This window comes from Ammodytes marinus (genome assembly GCF_949987685.1).
Source record: "Ammodytes marinus genome assembly, chromosome: 2".
Lineage (NCBI taxonomy): Eukaryota > Metazoa > Chordata > Actinopteri > Uranoscopiformes > Ammodytidae > Ammodytes > Ammodytes marinus.
This window is the reverse complement of record NC_137231.1, coordinates 23,204,780-23,224,410: the sequence shown is the minus strand read 5'-3', so window position 1 is coordinate 23,224,410 and position 19,631 is coordinate 23,204,780. Positions and strand designations below refer to the sequence as shown.

General features: G+C 41.1%; 1 protein-coding gene across 1 annotated transcript in view; it reads left to right on the top strand.

The window, feature by feature from the left end:
* Nucleotides 1-19,631, top strand: part of fbxl17 (F-box and leucine-rich repeat protein 17) — a 215,263-nt gene that overhangs the window by 77,313 nt on the left and 118,319 nt on the right. The window contains exon 8 of the mRNA XM_080050935.1: nucleotides 2,986-3,116. Within this exon, the coding sequence (XP_079907061.1) occupies nucleotides 2,986-3,116 (131 nt within the window). The remainder of the gene's footprint in view (nucleotides 1-2,985; nucleotides 3,117-19,631) is intronic.

Sequence of the window (19,631 nt, the reverse complement as noted above, 5' to 3'; positions counted from 1 at the left end):
ACTGGTTGGCCTGGTTTTTCATTGGTTATCCACATCAATGAAACGGTTACCATTGGTCGTAGTAGGAATGATTTTTTAGCAGACAGAAGCAGTTTTTAAGATTTCAAGAAGAGATACTACCTTTGATGTTGGAGCTTTAAAAATGTACTCCAGCCATAACAACTAAAAATACTGAATGCAAATAACAGAGTATGTGTGGGGAAAAGAGTGAGTGTGTGTGTCATGTTCATTTATTTTATGGTGTGAGTGGTCGTGTGTTGTTATGAATATTAAGGGTCGCTTAGCCTATATCCGGTTTTGATTTCTGCAATGCTTGTGTTTTTGCAAACAATTCCACACACACACACACACACACACACACACACACACACACACACACACACACACACACACACACACACACACACACACACACACACACACAGACAGATCGGTCTAACTCTGCATGAATAATTTAGCACTTCGATCCAACACTGGGCCACAGGGGCACATGACGGTGTGTGCACATGTGGGTTTATGTGTGTGTGTTGGTGCACGTGTGTGAGCATCTGCGTGCCTGTCTGTGATAATTCACACAGTTAAGGGCTTTCCCCTTTCATTAAGTAGTACAATTGTTTATCATGTCAGTTTAGCTATCCCTGATGATTACTGCTGCATTCTTGACTCGTCTTTGCACACATAAGCTGTTAAAGTTATTTTCATTAGTACATCTAAGCGGTGTGTCTTCACAGTATAACTTTGAATTTGCCACAAACACATTCTGGTTCATGTTTATTTCATGCTTACGCAGAACTCTCATAAGAAGGTGTGGATAAAATATTCCCCTGAGGAGTGACAAAAAAAAACCTTGGCTACATAAGAATAGAGAGACAAATGGAGCTGCTAGGTAGTGGTAAAAGGTTTTCAAAACCCTTTTTTATCATCAGCGTAGTGTTGCATCACAGCCGTGCCGTGTTTGTTTGCGGTCGGCGTGTGTTTTGACTCTCAGTACGTAGGGACAGGGAAGAGTGTTTACATGTGTGCTTATTTCACCCAGCAAGCCCAGATCCTTATCCATCCCCCCCATGTGTCCTCACGCTGGTAGGTATATGTCATGCCAATGGAGCCGACAATAGTGCTCAGTGATCTTAACACCAACCGTAAGCTTGTTTTCTCTTTAGCCTGGGCCGTGACATTTACCTTCCTGCCTCCCTGGCGGTGGACCGGAATATCATACCCCTATTATCTTTCATAAATGTGTGTGTGTGTGTGTGTGTGTGTGTGTGTGTGTGTGTGTGTGTGTGTGTGTGTGTGTGTGTGTGTGTGTGTGTGTGTGTGTGTGTGTGTGTGTGTGTGTGTGTGTGTGTGTGTGTGTGTGTGTGTGTGTGTGTGTGTGTGTGTGTGTGTGTGTGCACCTGTGCCTTTAAATAGTGTTGAGTATGTATCAGAAAAATCACCTGTGCCGCAACTGAAAAAGCCTCTTGTAATTTTCAGTGATCAGGTACGCTTGTTGAACAGCGTGGGTTTTCTAAGCGTGTGTGAGGAAGTAGAGATTTTGCCTGGAGGATTAATCTAAACCCCCTCTTATAAGGTATTCACATCAGAAAAATAGGGATTATTGAAAGTTGGAGAGGGGAAGTGAATGCTCATATTGGCTCATAACCCTTTCACACCAGGCATAGCATGATAAAAGGCAATTTTGAATCATTTTAACTGCCTTGTCAGGTTTTATTTTGGATTCATGCCATATTTTTTTTAAAATCCCAGTACATGTGGCAGTAAATGAGTTAACTCTGTGTTAAGAGATGATTTCCACATTCCTTTGGGGATACATCATAACCATCCATGTAATTTAGCAGGTGTGAATAAATATACCATACATGTTTTCCATAGCTTCTTTTTTTCGAGTGCTCAAGATTAAAATCAACTGCCTTCTTTACCTCTTGAACAACAGACAGGAAATTGGGTGGAAAAAGATTACATGTAGGTGCTGGAATTTTAATTGTTCAATTGACATGAAACTGCAGTTTATTTTGTCTGCTGATCTTCTACACTTACATATCTCCACTGTGAATCATATTTCCTGTAATCAAATATTAATATTTTTTTGCTTTCACGATGGCGGCCCATTCATTTACATGAATTGAACAACATTATTGTTGGTCTCTGTCTACATAGATTGGAAACTTTATCCCAATATAGCTCATCTAAATTGTGTGTAAACCACAACCCACATTAGTTTTCCTGCTAAGGCCTTCTTCCTGTCCAACAGATCAGCCTCAGCACATTAAGCAGCCTGTGTCCATTTAGATGTGTCTGCCTATAACACAAAGGCTTAGTTACATTAGTTTACATTCTCTGCATTCTAAATCGCATTCTCTTTCTTTTGTCGATTCTGCAGACAACATCTGACCATATAAAGAATCTAGTTAGCATGTAATAGGCAGGCATACAATTGGGAAACAATTTTACTTATTCATTTCATCATAACATTGCGCCTTGATCTTGCCTCTTGCTTTTATATCTGTCGCATCCCGGGTTGTTTTCATACGGAGGCTCCGTCGCCGATGTGATGTCACTCCTGGTGCGCACTGGATTGTGGGTCAGAATCTCCCAAATAGCATGCTGATTTCAAAATATTGGCCGGATGTAGTAGAAATCCAGGTATTTATAAGCATATTAAATTGACCTAAAGTATTGGGGAATCCTAAATATTTGTTCTACCACACTAAATAGCAGAACGTATGGCTTTTGGAACGCAGGGATTGTTTCTCGGTTCTGTATTGTAAAATCTACACTGACAAGCTGGCCGGCATCTGTCAATCAAACACAGACGCTCCCCTTCAACTGTCTGAGCCAGTTTTTTCTCTTTTTTTTAACTAACTGAACACTGTTGACAATACATTTAAAAAAGACATTTCCTTTTTGACTACAAACAGAAATGAAACAATGTGATAACTAGCTGTTTGCGTGAACTTCTTTTTTGTGTGTGTCATCTCTTTTTAGCTACGGAACCTAAATGTCCTGGACCTGCGGCACATCTCAGAGCTCAACAATGAGACAGTGATGGAGGTGGTGAGGAAATGTCACAACCTCAGCTCCCTCAACCTCTGCCTCAACTGGAGCATCAACGACAGGTACGTCAAGTCTATTGTGCAGATGAGTACTATTGAGACGGAAGAAAGTCTTATACGTTAATCTTTATTTGTCACTTAACACACATGCAACATAAGTCACAGAGGTTTTCAAAGTGACATTTTCGCTATCCCCTCCTGTACACCTCTAACACATGCACAAGAAGGGGGTCATTGCACAGGGTCTGCAGCTGTGCCACGCCCATGAAGCAGTTTTTGGGTTAAGTGCCTTGCTCAAGGACACAATGGTAGAGACGGTGGGCACCGTAGATGCAATACCAGCTGCCACTGGTGGTACAAATAACAACCTCCTGTCTGGTGCCGGGGATCACACCAGTGACCTCATGGTTACTAGTCGGCCCCCTTTCCTCTAGGCCATCTTACCATAACCCAACAGTGATATTATAAATAGGACCTGTATTAATGTTTGTGCCAATGATATCGACTACAGTTAGAGTTGGGTTTCATTTGACTTCTGAACGTCTTTCCGGAGTTTTAGGTGACAAAGAAATCTTTTATTGATCAGTAATTTTTTTATGGTCTTTGAATGAGGAGGTGACTGTGACATATTGATTCATGTGAAAGCAAAAGTTTCTTCTCCGGCATCACAATAATATTTACAGACCTGCATTTATATTTAATAAGCACTAGCTTTTAAGATCCTTCTGCATCACTTCTATTACGGAGTAATGTTTTTATGAGTGCAGATGCAGTAGGAGGATACAAATGACTGTTGACAATGTTGGTATATTGTGTGCACATTCAAGCGTAGTATTAGTAATGAAGACATCCCCTGTACTAAAATAGATTTTAGAATTTCAAAACACAGGTTGAAAGCACAACAAGGCCTTTATCTTGGTTTCTTTCGCAGTGGTCATCTTTCTTGCTACTCCCACCCTTTTTTGCATTCCACCCTTTGCTCTCTCAAATGGGAGAGAACCTGTGCTATATGTCAGTGAGAGTAAACCATCTCCTCTTTCATTTATTATCTTGTGTTTTATTCATACATTTCTATTTAATCTATTGATTTACAGCTAGGGCTGTGGCGTTCCCACTCTGAGGAGTGTGAACGCAATATTGAATTTACAGTGGTGCATGGCAACAAAGTGTGTGTGTGTGTGTGTTTGTGGGTTTATGTTGGTGTCTGTGCAAGTGTGAAATTATTCTTGCATATTGAGTTAACAGCAGACATATGGTGGGAGGGTTATGGTAATACCTTACCTGCCTCCTTTCAATCAAAAAACATGGAGTTTGGTGAAATCCTAAGAGAAGCACACAGGCTTATCAACATTCTCCCTTCTATCGCACACACACGCACACACACACACACACACACACACACACACACACACACACACACACACACACACACACACACACACACACACACACACACACACACACACACACACACACACACACACGCGCACAGCACAGGTTGCATTGGTTCCATATTGATATTTACTGCATTGTTTCAGGGGAAGGTGTATGTGTGTTGCTGCATCACCTGTGGGGATATTGGAATTGATATTGGTGTGTGTATGTGTGTTTGTGTCTATTACTCGTGTTGTGAGGACATCAAACTCAGTCACATTGTCGGGACTCTGTGTCCTTTATGGGACAAAATGCACGGCACAATAATGTAAATCGCTTTACAATTTAGGGTGGATACTTGGTTTAAGAGTGAGCATTAGGGTTAGGCAAGTAGTGATAATTGTGACGCTAAATCTCCTGTAAAATGTCCTTGGAAGGGATGGAAACATCACTGTGTGTGTGGGTGGGGGGTGTGTGTGTGTGGGGGGGTGTTTGGTGGCAGATTAGGATGGATGTAGTGTGGGCACACAGAACAGCGTATGTGTGTTGGCTTATGAATGAAGGTGAGACAATAGGGAAGTGAACGGGCTAGGTGAATAGTCATAGCTGAGTCTCACATGCTTGCTGGCCTGATGCTGCACTGCCTGAAACATCACCTCCAAGAGGCGTTTTTTTTTTTTTTAAATCCAGCAATAATAATGCAGAGGTGTTGGCTGTACCCTGCCCCCTTGATTTTGAAAACCTGTGTGAGTGTTTATGTGTTTGTGTGTGGGTTTTGTGTGTATTGTGTACATTGTGACTGCTGTTCAAGGGGCCTGAGCAAATAAAAGCCTCCAGTCATAAGCAGCTTTATTGTTACACTGTACAGTCACACAGCTAAGAACAGAGAAGAGAGGAGAAAGTTTATAATATGGCCCGGTGGTCGTCACACAACGTGAACGGTCTGTTTAAGTTTTTTTTTTCCACGGTCCCGGATTGTTACGCTTCACCCAATGCCAAGCTGTGCCGTTACGACATGTTTGTCCATTACAGCCTCACAGCGGGGGGCTCCTGTGGTCTCCTCAACCGAGCCAAGTCGTTACTGCCTACGGAGAGTGGGTCGTCATATACCAGAGAGAGAGAATGTGTAATAAAATCAATTGTAGAACAGTACACAATGTTCACACAAAACACCTAATTCAACATTTGCAAAACAAAACAAATATTCTTGCTATTTTTCTTTTTTTTTCTATTTTCATTCACCCCAAATATGTAAAAATAATTAGGACCATGATTTGATAAGAAACAAAATGAATCACAATGGATCAAAACTGAATAACAGTTGGCGATTTACATTCACACAGCAGCCATACACACACCACAGCAAAGGTTGCCTAAGGAGTCAATTTTACAAAGGAGGAGATGTTTTGTTTGGTTCAAAGAATCACATGCCATAGGGGTCACTGCACAACACACACACACACGCATGCATGCACACACACACACACACACTAGTCATTCATGTTAGCGCTAAGGGTACAGCTGGGTCATCTTTTGTGTGTGTGTGTGTCAAGCTGATGACAGTATGCTGTGATCAGGTAAACAGGCAGAGGAAATGACCCCTTATTTTCAGGATCAATTTGTCCCTCGACCAGGGCCCATTGGGGAGATGGAACTCTGTGGGAGGCAACGCTTTTCATTCATTTTCCATCTTCTTCTCTTCTTCTCTCATCTTAAGAAAAAAAAAAAAGATCTTAAGTACACTCTGTCTCCCCTGGCTCCCCTCATCTTCCTCAGTAATTGCAGGAAACAGCGTCTCAGTTTAAGAAAGCGAGAAATGATGACCAAATATGGACAGTCCCACGGGCAGATTGTGACAGTGGGACGCCTATTTTTTTGTCAGCGTCATTTCTTGGGGAGAGAAGATGTGCCGGGCTGCAGGTGGGCAGTGGTCGGCCCTGTTATTTCACTGTGTCCTCCTTCCAGCGATGATAGGAGACCAAAGTGGGATTGTGTTTTTTTCAAATGTCACAGCGTTTGAAAATGGGGAGCGAGTCAAGATCAAAGTGGATTGGCAAAGCCAATGACAGCGCTCACTTTTTACAACCAAGTGGAAAACACAGTGTCAAAGTTAAACGGGTTTCTTTCATTTTTTGGTGCTTGGGGTTGTTTTTTTTCCATCTTGCATTCTCCGGCTGGGAGCTTGTGTGCTGTGTGGATGGCATATTTGTGATTTTGGTTACCTTTGTGTGATTGTTTTTGTTGTTGTTGTGTGTGTGTTTGTGTGTGTGTGTGTGTGTGAAGATCTTTTATATCTAGAGATCTGTTTTCCACAGGGTGGACTGTGTGGATTTTTATAGTACCATTTTTCATTTGTATAATTGCTTTAATACATATTAAACTTTTTCCGCCAGACGTAAGGAGATAAAACACCAATTTTTATGTGAATCTTGTGATTCTGTTTGCAATAACGTGTGCAGTGAAGCCTCCTCAGTGGATTTGGTAAAAGCAAAGAGTCAGCATCTATCCTGCTAACATTAACCCTGCTGCTGGACATACGTTCAGTGTTGACAAGAAGATTTATGATGTCCCCCCCTCTGTGTCCGTCAATTTTCCGTGTGCGTGTTTGTGAGTTCCCGTCAGTATAGGCCTTTTGGCTTTGCTGAAAGCAGATGCATTGTGTGAGTGAGTCATTTCTTTTATGAGATCTATATTGTTGGAAGTTAGGCAATAACCATGAGCAGTGGCGTCCTCCCTCCCTCATTCTTGCTCTTTTCCTTCATATCTTTCGTTCTGACAGCTTCATTTAAACAGGAGAATCGATCGTCATCCCTTTTTGTTTTATTATTCATTTTCTTCCGGCCAATATTCTCTGTATACGTATCTCTGTCACTTATGAGCATCAGAAATCACAACCCAACATGGCTTGTTTACATTTGTGTCCCATCTCATAGAAATCAGACTTGATGAGGAGGGTTGACCAGGGGCCCTCTCTGACTTTCTGGAGCTTATTAAGCGGGAAATAATTGGAGAAGCATTCTCCCAGAAACACAAGTTCTCTAACGCGAGTGGATCTGGAGGCGTTTGCAGTGGGAGCTTATTCCAAATAGCCTCTGTTGCAGCCAGCTGGCAGAACTCTGAGCCTGGAGAAGTGTTAAACCCCAAAAATCTAATGCATATACGATGCATCAGTATGAGCAATGACTTGTCCAATGACAGTAGCTTCTTCTACTTTGCTTGGACACAGTGAAGGTTACCAGGGGCCTCATTTATTAAACTGTGCGTAGGATTTGCGTTGGAAGGTGGCGTCCGTAGGATTTAGGGAAATGTGTGCGCACAAGGGCAAATGCAGTTTGGTGACACAGTTTGGGCGTAACGGTGTCAAAGTGTTAGCGTGTGGCGATCTCTGTGAACCTCAGAATGTCGGACTGTGGCCGAAAAAAAAATTAAGCGTTCCGACATAAAAGTGAATGCCAAAGTGCATCCTCACACAGCAGTGTTTGTGACATGATCGGGGGACACTGAATCCCCCCATGAGAAACTGATTAGGGGAATCCCTCCTGGCGCAGTGGAGGCGTCGGAGGGTTAATAATAAACTTCACAGTCCCTTTCAAAACACAGTTACAACGTGCTGAAGCATAAAGGAAGAAACATAGATAAAACTGACAAAAAGCCATGAAAAATTAGCACAATATGCGATGTACAGTAGGCCTATGATAAATATATGAAACTGTGCACTCCTGTCTGCCTGACTGAAGCATCGAGAACAGCGTCAGTGTAAAAGTAATATGTATTCCACCTCAATATAATCAGAATGAGTTCAATAACATGCAGGTAGGTTATACTTTAATAACTGCAGAACATATTCCAACGTTGTTTTTCTTTTAATTTGCACTCATATATCTCCTATCTAGATTAATTTTACACAAACACATTCGTTCTCGCACTTCATACATCTGCCGACTGAGTCGCCGCTTCTCCTTTCTCCACTTTCTGTGCATACGCTTGGGTCAGAGTTTGCGTGGAGGACCGCACATCTTCCCGGCAACTTTGCGTTTGATAAATGACAAAGGCTGCTTAGTGGGTGGCGTACGCCCTCTAATGTATGTACGCAACGTTGATAAATGAGGCCCCTGGGCCTGTATTTGTCAAAGTTTAAGAGTTGCCCTTTAATACACTTTAAAGAGTCAACTTATGATAAAAACTGACAACATTTTGACAAAAGACTTGAGGACATTTTCCAAGTGATCTGCTTCTACTTACAGCAAAGTCAAGGAGTTACCCTTTACAATCACTTGATTACATGTGTTCTCAGAAAGGTAGCGCAAATCAAGCTCAAGGCTTCAACCCAGCCGTCCTTTTATCTCCACATTGAGAGGCTGTTCTATAAAGTTTATATAAAGTTTATATAATACCAACATTTTCTTTTGAAGTAGCTTTTGTAGTGGCTACATCCAAGTTTTTATGCACACAAGTGCTCTAACTGTGAGTCATGTAAACTTGTCTATGACTGTAACCTTTACTTAAGGAACCAGGGGAGGTTAGCTTTCCTAACTTTGTAGCTCTGTAGCAGTGACAGTCTAACTGACATTACAAATAAATAAAAATAATTGAAGGCCGGGTGGAAATGGGTCGTTTGAGGCTTAACCTTAAGTCAGCATCAGGTCCTAAGCAGAGGCTCCTCCAGCAGCTGCCCCAACCCATGCTAGTCAAAAATCTTCTTATGCTTTTTTGTGTGGTTTGACCAAAAAGCACACAAATAAGCCTCACAAATTCCTTGTAAATTTGGTGTTGCAAGATACCAGGTTGATAGTTGCTGAATTAATGAACATTTGAAGTACGGTATGCAGCCTACAGTATATGAAAATATAATCATATATGAAACTATTCAATACTTTTTACGGTCACCAGCAACCTCTTTGCCCTAAGAGGTTCATGTACAATGGAATATAATAAAAGCTTTCATTCCTTACTATTTATTCCGTAACAGTTTGATAAATATGGCCCTTGGAATGCAGCCTGTGGTCCTCTTGCTCTGCGTTTAACCTACTCACACTTTAGACATAAAGAGGGGTGAGCTTTACCACTGAAAAGAGTACAACGACAACCTCGCGGTTCCTGCCAAGTTACAAATTCTCCAACTGACCTCAGTATAGCTGCTGAGTTCGTAAAGGTTTGTCTCTGTTAAGGAAAGCGGGGGGCTGCAGGAAAGAGAGCAAATCTCTTTAAAAAATGGAGGTCACTCCAAGTCTCCACATGTATTGTACAACTTCACCACCGCCCATAGGTTTCCTCCAGCCAACTATTTTTAGGTTTTTTCTTTTGATCTTGTTGGATTTTTTTTTCTCTAAATGCCATGGAAAATGTCAGCAGAGCCTGAACCAGTGACCGACAGACATTTGTCCTTGTCTCGTTTTCTCCACCACCTGGCTCTCCAGATTTGAGGAGAATTGCTGAGGGGCCTTTACCCCTGTTCTTGCAATTCTCTTTTTTCAGCTTTTGTTTTTTTTTCTACATACACAGCACAAGGATATACAATCTGAGTGACACTACCCCTACTAAGAATTTCATACTTTTTTCTTTCTTTTTTCTTACCTTCCAGTAGAGAGGGAACCAAAACCTGCACTGTACTCGCATGATTTGTAAATTAAAAATGCAGGCCCATTTTTTTTATTTACTCAAGCCCTCCTTGTTGGAGCAGATTGGCTGTCAGTGGAGATTAGAGTCCTGCCTAGCAGAGTGAATACACAGGCAGAGCTAGTGTTGCTCTGTTGTCAGACATGATGGTAAGAAAATGGTGCGGTAAAAGCCAACGAGGTGTAATGGAGTCGGGAGTGATTAGGTACGGCAGATGCACACATATGCACGTAGCACATTTTCTCTTCATTTCTCTCTCAGTTGTGTATTTCATCTGAGTCTTTTAACTTTTTTTTTCTGTCCCTTTTTCACACTTCATCTCTTCTCCAGTTGTCTTTCTGTGTTTTTTCCTCTGTTGCTCTTTCTCTCTCTCTCTCTCTCTCACTCTCACTCTCTTCCTTGCTCCCTCACACACAAACACTGAGGTGATTATTTCTGGCAGGTTGGGTGTGAAAGTGTGCTATGATAAACATGCCGCTGTGGTTATTAATTTTGAGTAATGGCAGCGTCAAACTCCAGTGCCTTGATAAGCATCGGAGATGGAGGAACATTTTGCGGCGCGGCGTGGAGACACAATGAAGGCAAGCAGCTGGAGCTCATAGGATATACAACGGTGTGAGAGAGCGGCTGTTTTTTTATTCAGGCACAGATCCAAGGCCAGCTGCAAGCATCCTGCAACTCTCCCTGTGTGTGTGCTCTGGAAAGTCAAACCCTTACCTAAGCAAGATAGGTAATAAAAATGAGGCAAAACGTGCAATTAATAAAGGTAATTTATTTGGTGTTGCTGTATTAGTTCAGAGGGGCCTGACCTCTTCAGATGGCGTCTCCCTGCCCGCCGTGCCACCCTGCTGCAGGGTCTTTAGTTTGATTGGATTACGCTCATTTCATGAAGTCATAAGAAATGATTTGTGATGCTCTCTCGGTGACACCTTAACACCTGCTGAATTCAAAGAGGCTTTAAGTATTTTTTGGGCTTTAATCGGCATCTTTGGATGACTAAGGAGCAGGTCTTTAGTGCAGGTCATGGTGGTTTTATAATGTGTGTCACAAAAATTGTCAGATTTCCACATTAGAGACATGTTGGGTTGCTAATTGAAGCATTAATCAACAGAAATGCATAGTGAGGAGGCAATATTTTAATGTCAATTATTTGATTTTCTTTAATTTTCTGTCAGCCATGCTAATATGACATTTTAGCTACAACAGGCTGTCATACACCCTTTTAGGTTCTGATAGCATTTATTGGGGGTTTGTAAAACACATTGATGTGAGGTACCGCTTTTGAAAGCGAGATTACAGTATCGCACTCAATACCAAACAAAAAAATATATCTTAGTCAGTGTTTAAATTGCCTGGCAGAATGTCCAAATGTAATCATTATATGGGAAACCCTGCATTTCACAGCTGTGGATCCACATTAGACACAGGCCTCCGAGGGCTATTATCTCACAAAATGAGTCATGAGCCTGACACTGAAACACAGTTAAAATCCATGTTAACCAAATTGTTGTTGACCCCTGACAGCAAAATTATTGGTTCCATTTTGACCAAATACGTTTTGTAATTTGATTTTTCCTCTGGGTATAGCTTTACCTTTTGCCCTTCCAGCCTGGGATAATTTTTATTACTTTAGCCTATTACCAGACCAGCAGATAAAAGGGTAAGCCAGTGGAGAGAACATGATTCAAAAAACATTGCGTTTGGATTTAGCAAAGTGACACAAAGCGTGTGTTAGGTAGATTATTTATTTTACAACAAGCTCTCTGCTTAAAGCAATGTTCCCTCATTCTCTCAACTCTGATTATATTTAATGGCTTTGTTTTGAGAGTTGATCTTTTTTTTTAAGCTCTTAACCAATTCCTTAATTCATGGGGATTTATGTTTTTTTCATCGTAACCTGGATCAACCCTGAAGGTGACATTTCTGCTGAATGGAATATTTAGAAAGTGTGTGTTCTCTGACTTTTTCTACAAGACCTTCCTTCTTCCAACAGAATCATTGTTTTTTTCTTGAATAGTCTTGTCAGCCCTGCTTAGTTACAGTTTGAAAAAACAAGAGTGCATATCTTTCTGTGCATATGTTTGTGCATATTCATGGATACTTTTGGTCTGTGGCCAAACCTTAGCGGGTATCTTTGTATGCATTCCTGTAGATGCTTGCCTTTTTAAATGGATGCTTAAGTGCACATGGCCCTTAAGGCTCCATGTGCGTCTCTCACCCAGTTAGCATCGCTGCATGAGCGGGTCATGTGTAAAAGTGATTTGTGTCGCGCACAAAATCGGCGTGTAAAACCAGCAAGCAGGTAATGTAATCACACAGAAATATTCTCATGAAGTGCTCCGTTGGCCAGGAACCAAAGCAGCGGACTGAGGATGGCGACGCTCCCTCTGTGGAAGTGTGTGACCATCAGCGCTTCATGTTATCTCATTGAAGGGACACACAAGGCTTTTCACACAGCCCTTCAAGCCTTCACATTGCATTCAGAAACTGTGAATTCTTTACTTTTTATGGGATGGAATATCTCTCCTCAATGTCCGTTTTACAACCGACATTATTTGTCCTCCCAGCAAGAGCTTGCTGAAATTGGGCACATAAATGGTGCAAATGAAATGCAGCGGTGTTGGATTGAGGTTTTTGACAAAACTATGCAGAAGTGGAAAGATTTTTTGTGAGTGGTTCTCCTTTTGAGCAAATAGGAGTAGGATTTGTGTGGATATACTTTTGTGCTCAGGATTTCTGTGTACAAGTTGAGGTTTTTGTTTTGTGAATATGTTTGGCTTACAGGTGGTGAACAGTGGGGGGCTGCGGCTTATTATGGTTATCCATACTGTGGGGGTCAGAGAGTTACCGGTATAATCTAAATGGTAAAGAGACCACGGGGCTTGGCTGCCCTTATTTCACTGTGCAGGAGACCTGGCATTTGGCCCGTGTTTTGAGGACCAAAGCTGTAATTTTCTCTGTTTTCCTCTGTTCTCTGTGGCTTTTGGAAGACTGGGTCAGATGAAAAACAAAACAAAAGCCATATTCAAAATGATTCTTTCATATACTCGTCCTTTCAAGCCTTATTACTTTATCATCAAATGAGCACATGTCCTCATGCCCTTATTCCTTCCCACCGGAACTTTATTAAATATTGCTTAGTTCTTTTTTTGTATCGCGTTTGCTGCTTTATTGATCATACTTTACCTTCATCCTTCCTTCCTTCCTTCCTTCACTTCCCCTTTGCCCTCTCTTTCTTCTAGTTGCCGTGCTATGTACGTCTCCCTCCCTCTCTTTCCTTCTTTCCTCCCTACAGTGTTCCCCCTATTCCCTACGCATTGTACTAGTTTGTGCGATTGCCTTCTTCTTAGCCACAGCACATCCGCTGCCCTCACAAATGAGAGCAGGGAGAGTGGGAGAGCTAAAAGGGGGGTAGAGCATGTTGCAGGGCCCAAGGAACAGAGTTTAATGAAGCCAGCCTAAATGAATTTACTGCCTTCCATTGAGCCGATCTGTCCCATGTGGCGGAATAGCACCTCAGCTATTGTGTGGACCCCCCCCCCCCCCACTCTGTTCTACTACCTGTTTGTCTGACACCTCTATAATTAGCCGCCTCTATTGAGAAGAGTAATTGCATATTAAAAGCCATGTTCTGTTAGGGGAGCCTCAAAAGTGAAAATTTTTATGCAAATGTTTTAAGAATCAGCCCTAAGATTAAGAAAATTACCCAGGGTGTTTTGAGCTTGGGAGAAATAGAGGAAAGCCATTTTGTACCAGAGGAGAAGAAGAAAGGAGGAAATTGTGGCTATCACAGCGTGCTAAATGAATGGAACGGTCTGCATGGATTTGTTTGGCGGGATATTTGTGTGTGTGTGTATTAGTCTCTTGGGATAAACGTTTTTTGCTGTGTGGCTGATTTGCTTTTTCAAATTGGTATTTAAATAGTGCTCTGTGATTGGACTTTTAAACAACAAAGTAAATTGGAGTTATTAACTGCTATTGTTGCTCACCTGGTTTGCATTAGATGCCACTGGGGACAAATACTGTGCTGTTTGTTATTCCGCTTCTTTTTCTTTTAATATGCACGTGTATGTGTGCATGTGGAGCCCCTGGAAAGCCTGCACATGCCAGCTGCCCTCCTGCTTAACTTCTCTGATTAGGAAAGTGCAAACTGCAAACTAAGGGACCTGGATTGTGTTGCACCGATGGTTTGTAAATCTGAAGAACACACAACGTTAAAACCTGTTCATTATGAGCTAGTTTCAACTAGTCATTTACAGAAACATGTTGCACTATTTTAACTTAATAAATGTTCTAGTACATCTGTCGTGCCATCGATCAAAATAAGTCGGCTACCTGTGGTTTTTATATCTATGTATGCAAATGTTTCATGTTAAAACTCCGCAGATAACCTTACCAGGCAAGGACTTTGTAAACACAAATGTACGACCCCCTTCTTTCAGTCAATGCTAACCTGCCACAGTCATGACATATGGCCTGTCTGTTTTGATCAGTCCGTCATCTTCTGAGCCTCAGATGTGATGTACAGCTGGAGCAGAATGATGCATACACACTTTCCAGACACCCCTGGGAAGTCGGGGAAATCTGTCTTTCTCCTGGAAGCTTTCAATTTCTACTGTCATTTCTCTTGCAACTTATTTGAAAAACTCAGAAATCTCCATGCCTGTCAATGAGCACATTAAGAAAACCCAAAGAGGAAATGGAGTATGTTCCTCAATTCATTCCGTTGTGAAAATGTGCGTATGTATGTCTTTATTCCTTTCTTTCCTAAGCACCTGTGCCTAATTTATTCCCCCCCCCCTTTTTTTTGCAAGCAAGAGCTTCAGGCTAGCTTATGTGTGTGTAAACTTTGCATTTAGCCCGTGCATGATCCTTGCTTAGGTTAACGGGAGCTGACCCACTGATACCGGGACACATTTGCCTTTTTATTTGTTCCTCCTCATGGTGAGGTCATATCACAAGGTCAGTGACTAGACGGCATTCGAGATTCAGTGTTTTGCCAGAGAACATTTCAGCGGGGCATTTACTTTGCTATTCTAAGGAGCTTGTGCACAGGCCCTTTGAAGCAGAACGATACACTTTTTTTAAACACTCCCAAATCAGCATGCTGTCCTGCACTTTAAATGAATAGTGTGTAGCCAGTGTTTGCGTCTGTAGTGTCAGTTTTCTTTTTCTTATACATTTGATATATCTTATACATTTTGCGCAATTTCAAAGCAAATTATGTTTCAAAAATTATTGAAAATTACAGACTAATAACCTGAGCACAATGTCAATGTCACTTTCATAACAATATTGTAACGAATAATACAGGCCAGCAGACAGACTTGTTTTTGAATACTTTTGCAGAAGTGTTTAAACTACCAGTTAAATAATGGAACAGGCCAAATACAAGGCCACTTCACACTTTATACACTTGGCATTGTCACAGAAAAACTGAACTGTTTGGCTTCTTCCGTCTCCCTTCGGACAACACAAAGTATGATGTATGAATATTTGCAAGAGAAAATTGTGTATTGTGTGGAATTGTCCGAAAGAATAATAAATAAAATAATAAAATAAAATATCCTGAGCAATGAATAATCTCTCTGACGTTGAAATGTTTACTTAGTTGGACCTGCAGAGGGTTTGGTCTTATCTGGTGCTCGGCTCTTATAGCTCACCAAAGCTCATGTGTTTTTTTTAGTTTATTTTTTTGTTGCTGTTGGAGGTCTGCTTCCATTACCTACTAAGCCTTTGTCAGATTGCAGGTCTGTGAAGCGCTCCCCTATCACCGCTCACGTTGGTTTTCCAAGTCCCAGTCTATTCAGCTCATGCCGCCACCCTTCAGAGACTGGTAATAACTATTTGCTCAGGCTTATACATTCTCACCCCCCTGACTTATATATTTTTCAGATTTTGTCTTTAGCTACATTCATACTTCTCCATTTACTATATCCATATTTTTGCTATCTTCTCTCCCTTTCGTCTTTCCGTGTTTCCACCCTTCTGTCTTTCCTTTCGTCAAAGCAATCACTACTTAAACTTTCCTTTGCTCCGAGGGCCTGTAGGATCCCCTGGAAGCCAAACACTATTAAAAGAGGTCTCAAGGGCTTTTCCACTATGTGTGTATGTGGATGTGTGTGTGTGTGTAATGTACAGTGAGTTGGAATTTTGTGGGTGCATTTCAGTGACATTCGGTGACATGCGCATGTATCCACATTGGTGGAGAGGGTCTCTCTCTTTTTGATCCCCCGAATCTTCAATACGAGTGTGAAGTCAGGTGGGAAATCTATTGGCAGGCTGCAGATTCAGAAGATTACGGAAATTCAGCCAAGCGGGAGGCAGTAAAAAGGTGGTTGTGGTGGGGGGTGTGGGGAGGGGTGAGCGGGGCTGGAGGAGCTTGCCATAACCCAGAAAGAGTAGAAATATGAATAGTGTGGCGTCGATGACCTTGTGGTTTGAGGTTTTGTGTCCTTTGCTGGCTCTGCTTAGCCGAATGGGAAAGCAATTTAAGCGTTTTCTGAAATACACGAACACACGCACGCACGCACACACACAATTACATTGATATAAATACACACGCCTTCAAACAACCCTTCAAATATCTTGATTATGCGAAGTACAGTTAAGGTTTGTCCCCTCTTGCAGTCTATATTAACTCATTTATATTGGGGCTGCTCATGATAATTAATTAATTTAATCAATTCATGCGCTTATTATTTCCTTAATTGATTGTTAGGTCTGTAAAGTATACAATAGCTAGAAATAGTTACAATAAGCCTGAGATGGTCTCTTCTATTGCATAGTTTTCTCCTGCCAACTGTAGAACATGTATATATTTAGTTTAAGCACATTCACGAATTGGAGAAGATGGATCATCAAATTGTGCTTCAATTCATCTTCCAGTCAATTTATGAACTTCTCTTCAATTTCATCTTTTATTTGACTAATTTTAAACGATGCAGTTTGTTGTAGCGGTGTCATTCTCCAGAGTCTAAACGTAGAAATACAAGCAGGAGAGCCTTTTAGTAATACACTAAACAGATGTGGATCACAGCTTGAATTCACATTTTACCTTTGAGACTGTTTGAGGCAGCTCACCCACTGCTTTTGTCATTATTAAATCATTTTGCATACACACATCTGATGAGTAAGGATGGGCATTATTAACTTTTGAGACCGCTAATATGTCTCATAAAAAATATACTGGCTCAAATAAAACCAGACATTTCTGAATTATGTGAACCATTATGCCAGACTCACATTATCAGTATTGATATGATTTAGCACTGGGGAGACTATGCAGGGTTAGAATGTTTCCTTCACACTTATTTCAGGTTCTATTTTGGACTTGAAGGTACATCTTCCTGACCTGGTCGGACCAGGTGTCTGTTTAGTGAGAGGGATTTGGAGACATAATGAGTGGGAGAGAAAGAGAGAGAGAGAGAGAGAACTGTTTCATTAGCAGATTGAAGGAGCTGTACTGTGATGGCTGGTTGAGATGGCTACTTAAAAGTGATAGGCCATTAGCTATTCATCCCTACTGCCCTATTAATGCAAGGTATGGAAAATGCAATCATGCAAATCACTCTTCGATCAGAGGCCTTTCATAGAGGAATAAATGCTGATGGCGTCGGAGGGGAGGGAGTATTAAGAACGAGGTGGGCAGAAGATAGAAGTCTTGAATAGAGAGAGAGGCGTGGGTGAGGTACGTACTTTTCCCTTCCTGTTTCAAGTCTCATATCCGTCTATGTCCTCTCTCATATATCAGCACCTGGTTTGCTTAATTTAAAGATGTCATGGGTTATGGGTAATGGGAGAGAGACAGGGCATTGATGCATGTTAAGTTAATTGATGCTTTTTTGCTTCTCATCCTAAGTCTTCTACTGCAGTGCCATCAATTAGTATGGCTATTTAGAATAACAAAAAAGTAAAACATCTCTTGTATATTTAATGACATGGTGTTTGATGAGCAATACAATTGAAGGCTCTTCATCACACAAGAAGTGTAGTTTTAAGTAACCGCAGGAGTTAAGGGATTAGTTTGTTTTCCTTGCATGCCAAATTTTGCTCCACAACAGAAAGTGGAGCAAAAATAATTGGATCACACTTAAATTGCAGTTTCATTGCCTTTGACTCTGCCCTTTTAACTAATGGCAGGGTACATTTCACTGTGGTCCATCAGTTCTGTTATTTTTCTACACCATTTTCTAACACTTGAAAAATAAATGACCATAACAGGTTGATGAGGATGCAGCCTTCTGGAGGGGGTGTCTCTTTGATACCATCAGCTGTTTATAATCAGACAAGCCATGGCTGAAGAAATAAGAACCCCTTAAATCATTAAACATTTACAAACATGGACACTGAATTTTCCAAATCCAAAACTGTGAGCCGTGTGTTTGATATACTCTTTATTCTGAAAATCAAAATATACCCACAGATGGACAGTTTATATAGTCACAATATTGTACTTAAACCCGCTTAAATATTAATAATTGATAATTAATCAATAAAAAAAGCAATACATCAACTTTATAACAGCTAAACATCTACAAATAACAGTACGGTGACTCAGATCTGCCTCTTAAATCTTAGCCCAGTTTTTGCATCCGTCCACTTCCTCGTTAATATATAATGGATGAGATATGGTTCTCCTTGAATGGTCACTTTGAGCAATTGAACCCGACAGTGATTTTCCCCCAAAAATACTTTTAACAGCCTCTCGTAAAATACTTCATAAGGCCTCAAAATTGTTGATTAGCATATTCACCTAGTGTAGGCTGATGCAGGAGTAGATTAATAAACCGCTAACTATACACAATTTCATGAGAGAGATGGACGGTGGCAGAAAGATGGATTCCTTTTTTGCCAACTTGTGAAATATGTAATACATCTTCATTTTAACGGGAGCTGTAAATGTCAGGCACAGATCTTCTCTTAATGAAAAGATCATCCTGTGTCCAAACTTTGACAAATGTATCAGGTTTTGAGCTGAAAACGAGGGGCGTCGTCTCCCGGTCAACAGTTTGGATGAATGTTGACAAACTCAAGCTGTTGCCTCCTCCTGTGCAAATCTCTAGTTGATCAGTTTCAGATTCAATCCTGGTGTATCATCTGCTGTCATTGCCGTCTTACTTCCTATTGTGGTCACTGGTAAAAAGTAGGATGATGAAAGAAAAACAAACTTGTTAAGTGAAACAATGAAACCCTTTTAAAGAGATTCAGCTGTGCTTGGAGCGAGAACTGAATTCCTTTCACATCATCCGCAGTTGTCCTTGACTTGTACGTTTCAAGTTCAGATGTTTCCCTTTGGTGATGTGCTTTTTGAAGAAATGCTTGGTCGCTAAGTAGCAGAACAGGTTCCCATTGACTATAGTAAACCTCCCATCTGCACCAGAGTCTAAAATGTAACACATGTTACTTCGTAATTTGATTTTACACCACATTGTGCTGAAAGTGGTTTCCCTAACCCTTAACCTAAGAAACCATGCGTGTCTGCGTTGATTCATAGTGCTTCATTCAATATGTTGGCCGTGTGACATTTTATGTCTATTGCTTTTCATCCTGCATGATATGAAGCGCAGAGAAAAGTCTAATCCAAAC